The sequence below is a fragment of the Procambarus clarkii genome, chromosome 76, assembly GCF_040958095.1.
Source record: "Procambarus clarkii isolate CNS0578487 chromosome 76, FALCON_Pclarkii_2.0, whole genome shotgun sequence".
NCBI classification, from domain to species: domain Eukaryota; kingdom Metazoa; phylum Arthropoda; class Malacostraca; order Decapoda; family Cambaridae; genus Procambarus; species Procambarus clarkii.
Genome location: NC_091225.1, coordinates 20206082 through 20210652, shown reverse-complemented (window position 1 = coordinate 20210652; position 4571 = coordinate 20206082). Strand labels below are relative to the sequence as shown.

The following is a 4571-nucleotide window of genomic DNA, read 5'->3' as shown; positions in this document are numbered from 1 at the left end:
GGGATGGTGTTCGGGGTGTAATAATTTAGAGTGGTATAAATATCTGGTTTAATGTACGTAAACATTTACTCAAATAATTTAATGTTTAAATTAAATTAAACTAACAGAAAAACAATCCATCCTCCTGTTTTGATAGTAGAATTGGGTACTATTCACTTTATAGAGTCCGGGGAAATGACGCTAAAGAACAAACTTAATGTGTGCTAGGCCTAGCCTAGCACACATGCTCTTAAATCTTCAGCATCCCTTGCTCTAAGTCTCCAGCATCCCTTGCTCTAAGTCTCCAGCATCCCTTGCTCTTAAATCTTCAGCATCCCTTGCTCTAAGTCTCCACCATCTCCTGCTCTAAGTCTTCACCATCTCCTGCTCTAAGTCTCCAGCATCCCTTGCTCTAAGTCTCCACCATCTCCTGCTCTAAGTCTCCAGCATCCCTTGCTCTAAGTCTCCAGAATCCCTTGCTCTAAGTCTCCAGCATCCCTTGCTCTAAGTCATCACCATCTCTCTATAGTGCAGATATCTTCACTATCATCTGCTCCAGTTCCTCTTCATCTCCTCCAGTCTCTTATTCCCTCTGAAGCTGAGTCACAGACCTTTGAGAAGCTAGTCGTGGTGGTGGCGGAGATGGTGAATGTATCCCCCATGTGTCGTGGCAACGGTGCAGGGAGCTTGGACACATTCCAGGATGTGTCAGATGTATATTGAGACCTCTGTGGCTGTGTTGATTGATCGACGCCTTTGGTCCGCGGCGACAGATTCTGTTGCGATGCTGTGGGGGTGCTGGGGGACGTGTCTGGGGGGAGGTGCAGGGACTGCTTCAGGAGCTGTTTGCTGTGTTTGCCTTTCTTCGGTGCGTTGTCTGCCTTTCTTCGGGGCGTTGTCTGTCTTCTTCGGGGCGTTGTCTGCCTTTCTTGGTGCGTTGTCTGCCTTCTTCGGGGCGTTGTCTGTCTTCTTCGGTGCGTTGTCTGCCTTCTTCGGTGCGTTGTCTACGTTCCTTGGTGCGTTGTCTGCCTTCTTCGGGGCGTTGTCTGCCTTTCTTGGTGCGTTGTCTGCCTTCTTCGGTGCGTTGTCTGCCTTCTTCGGTGCGTTGTCTGCGTTCCTTGGTGCGTTGTCCGCCTTCTTCGGTGCGTTGTCTGCGTTCCTTGGTGCGTTGTCTGCCTTCTTCGGTGCGTTGTCTGCCTTTCTTGGTGCGTTGTCTGCCTTTCTTGGTGCGTTGTCTGCGTTCCTTGGTGCGTTGTCTGCCTTTCTTGGTGCGTTGTCTGCCTTCTTCGGTGCGTTGTCTGCCTTCTTCGGTGCGTTGTCTGCGTTCCTTGGTGCGTTGTCTGCGTTCCTTAGTGCGTTATTTTAAACAGCAGCTGTCTTGGCCTCAGAGTAATATATTCATGACTGGAGTGTAGCTCCCTCTGCTGCCGGCGCCCAGAGACCTATTGTCTGCGTAAGAATGTCTTGAGATCGTTTTAAGAATTTCTAAATTCTGAACGAGTTGGAGGGTTTTGTGTGTGTGTGTGTGAGAGAGAGAGAGAGAGAGAGAGAGAGAGAGAGAGAGAGAGAGAGAGAGAGAGAGAGAGAGAGAGAGAGAGAGAGAGAGAGAGAGAGCTGTGCTCACGTGGCCCTGTGTTTGTGATTCTGCTGTTTGCTAGCCAAGGAATAGGAGACAGACTAAGTTTCTTCCAGTCTAGGAATGAGAGCTGTTGGTCTATTGGGGGACAAAGCACAGTCCCCTCTGGTTAGATTTCAACTGTTGTGAAATCGAATCAAAATAGTTAACCTGATCCAAATTTTAGGCGATAATTACATTTACAAAGTTACATTCGAAAATTTGGTTTCAAATACACACCTTCCCTACCATGCCCTGGCGACTAAAGAACAGGTGTTCTCTTAAACACAGGTGTTGGTGTATGCAGTTGTTCTCTAACACGTGTGAGGCAGCAGCTGGATACCGGGGTTCTATATTTCTCTCTCTCTCTCTCTCTCTCTCTCTCTCTCTCTCTCTCTCTCTCTCTCTCTCTCTCTCTCTCTCTCTCTCTCTCTCTCTCTCTCTCTCTCTCTCTCTCTCTCTCTCTCTCTCTCATATATTTTGTGTTTTTCAGTTTTTCCAGATTTTCTCCATTCGTTACTTCCGACCTCTTCCTTAACCCTTGTTTGTTGACCCTTTTTCCCTTTCCTATCCAACCTTAATACATTTTATCCTTCTTTTCCTGTTCACTCTCTTCTTATCCTTATCTCGATTCATCCCTACCTTCCTTATCACATCACTTTCCATCTCATGTTATCCTCTGTGTGTGTGATCTCTAGTTCTATCTTGCTGCTTGATACAGAGTAACTCAGCTATCAGTGTGTGTGACTTGTTACATATAGTTGTCGGTTTGTTGTCTGTGTCTCGCTATCTCTGTGTGGCCAGGCTCAGAGTGTGGCAGGAAGATGGGTAAAGGGAGGGAGGTAAGAAATGGGGAAATACTTCAAGAGAGAGAGAGAGAGAGAGAGAAAGACCTGGGGACTGATATCACGCCAGACCTGTTCCCTGAAGCCCATATCAAGAGGATAACATCAGCGGCATATGCCAGGTTGGCTAACATAAGAACGGCCTTTAGAAACTAATGGGGAAGATGGATAAAAGGGAGGATGCTAGGTAATGGGTTGTTGGGTGGGTATGTAATTATTACCTAAGTGTAGTTACAGGATGAGAGCTACGCTCGTGGCGTCCCGTCTTCCCAGCACTCTTTGTCATATAACGCTTTGAAACTACTGACGGTCTTGGCCTCCACCACCTTCTCACCTAACTTGTTCCAACCGTCTACCACTCTGCAAAAGAACCCCTTCTAATATATTTTTTCGCCACCTCTGTTTCCTTAGCCTGAATCTGTGGATTGTACATTAAAAGAGGCAATAAGTTAGAGAGCCAAGGTGCACAAGAGCTTGCAACTCGATCCTGTAGACGCCCAATCACTTGGGCTGGACGGTAGAGCGACGGTCTCGCTTCATGCAGGTCGGCGTTCAATCCCCGACCGCCCACAAGTGGTTGGGTCACCATTCCTTCCCCCCCGTCCCATCCTAAATCCTTATCCTGAGTCCTTCCCAGTGCTATATAGTCGCAGTGGCTTGGTGCTTTCTCCCTGATAGTTCCCTTCGATCATGTAGACACATAAAGTATATGTCCTCACGGCCGAGCGGACAGCGTTCGGGTCACGTAAGCATGGCAGATGCATAGAGTATAGGGTGTCAAGAAGATTGGACCATAGGTTATAGGGTGCCATCAGGGTAGAAGCATAGTGTATAGGGTGCCATAGAGTACAGGGTGACTGAGAAGGAGCGTAGATAGATAGCCTGAGAGAGAGAGGAGGAGGCTGAGGCTTGGTAGATAAGGGAGAGAAAGGGAGAGGGAAGGAAATGCCTAAGTAGATAAGGGTGATATGACCTTCATCATCACCATTGAAATTCATCGACCATTAATTAAACCCATTTGCCTTAGACAAATCTAACAATCTAACGGTATTAGATCGTTAGATTTACCGTTTAGATCTAACGATATTAGACGACCCAACTGAGTTAGATGGTGTAATACCACAGAGCAAAATATAAGAGCCCTTTACACTCCCTAATGTGAACGGCTGCCATTGCTTTAATACTAGCATTAAGGCCTATCATCCTCTACAGGGATATTAACACCACCACTAAACTATACTGACAGTCCTGCGAGTATACTAAACATACTCAACATAGTCCAGGACTTGCTAGTATACTCTGAACGTATATACATCGAGAAGTGGGGGGGTTACACACACCTCTCCATGTATAGATTTAATGGCGATCTGGGTTGATAAGATCCATTGGATTAATGGGGGATTATCCCAGGGATTCAGACGGGGTCAGAATCATCACAGGGCGTCCGCCTCTCTTATTTCTATGCTAATGAGGCGCTGAGCACAATCGTAACTGACATTTGGGGGAGGGAGAAACAGAGAGACTTGGGCAGAAGCTGGAATTTGGGTTCTGTGAATTATATCTTTTTTTGGGGGGAGGAGGAGAAGAGTTATTATAGTTGATGTACGTTCGATCGGATATGTATGTTATCTCTTTCTTGGTTTAGCATCAGTCAGATCTAATTGCCCATTTGTGGGTGTCTACAGGTGGGATTCATCACACTATTCCATGCCCTCTAACTACGTTAGCCTATGCTCTTTCTCTCCATGCTATTCCATGCCTGACTCTCCATGCTATTCCATGCCTGACTCACCATGCTATCCCATGCCTGACACATCATGCTATCCCATACCTGACTCACTATGCTATCTCATGCCTGACACATCATGCTATCCCATACCTGACTCACTATGCTATCTCATGCCTGACTCACCATGCTATCCCATAGCCTATCATCAAGGAATAATTCTCACAGAGAACGATAAAGAGGTTTGAAATAGAATTTACAAAAAATTTCGGTAGGTCTTTACAATAGAAACAACATTGAGACCAAGGTTGCAAGATAAAAGGCTGGTAGAAACAATGGATGACGTTGTAATTACTGTGGAAGAGGTAAAAAAAAAACTTGAGGATCTAGATGACAAAATCAATAA

General features: G+C 46.1%; 1 protein-coding gene across 1 annotated transcript; it reads right to left on the bottom strand.

Annotated features, from left to right (window-relative positions):
- Positions 1 to 814: 814 nt before the first annotated feature.
- LOC138357208 (octapeptide-repeat protein T2-like) lies at positions 815 to 4255 on the bottom strand. Its single transcript, XM_069313864.1, has 2 exons — positions 4232 to 4255; positions 815 to 1327 (listed from the first exon to the last, which is right to left on the bottom strand). The coding sequence occupies exons 1-2, from the start codon at positions 4253 to 4255 to the stop codon at positions 815 to 817; spliced, it is 537 nt and encodes a 178-aa protein (XP_069169965.1).
- Between the last annotated feature and the right edge of the window lie 316 nt (positions 4256 to 4571).

Bases quoted from the DNA above. Each gene is read 5' to 3' on its own strand.
- LOC138357208 (XM_069313864.1), bottom strand. From the start codon at position 4,255: ATGTGTCAGGCATGGGATAGCATG. The intron at 1,328-4,231 runs GTGAGTCAGGCA...TAACGCACTAAG, and splicing joins GTCAGGCATGGGATAGCATG to GAACGCAGACAACGCACCAA.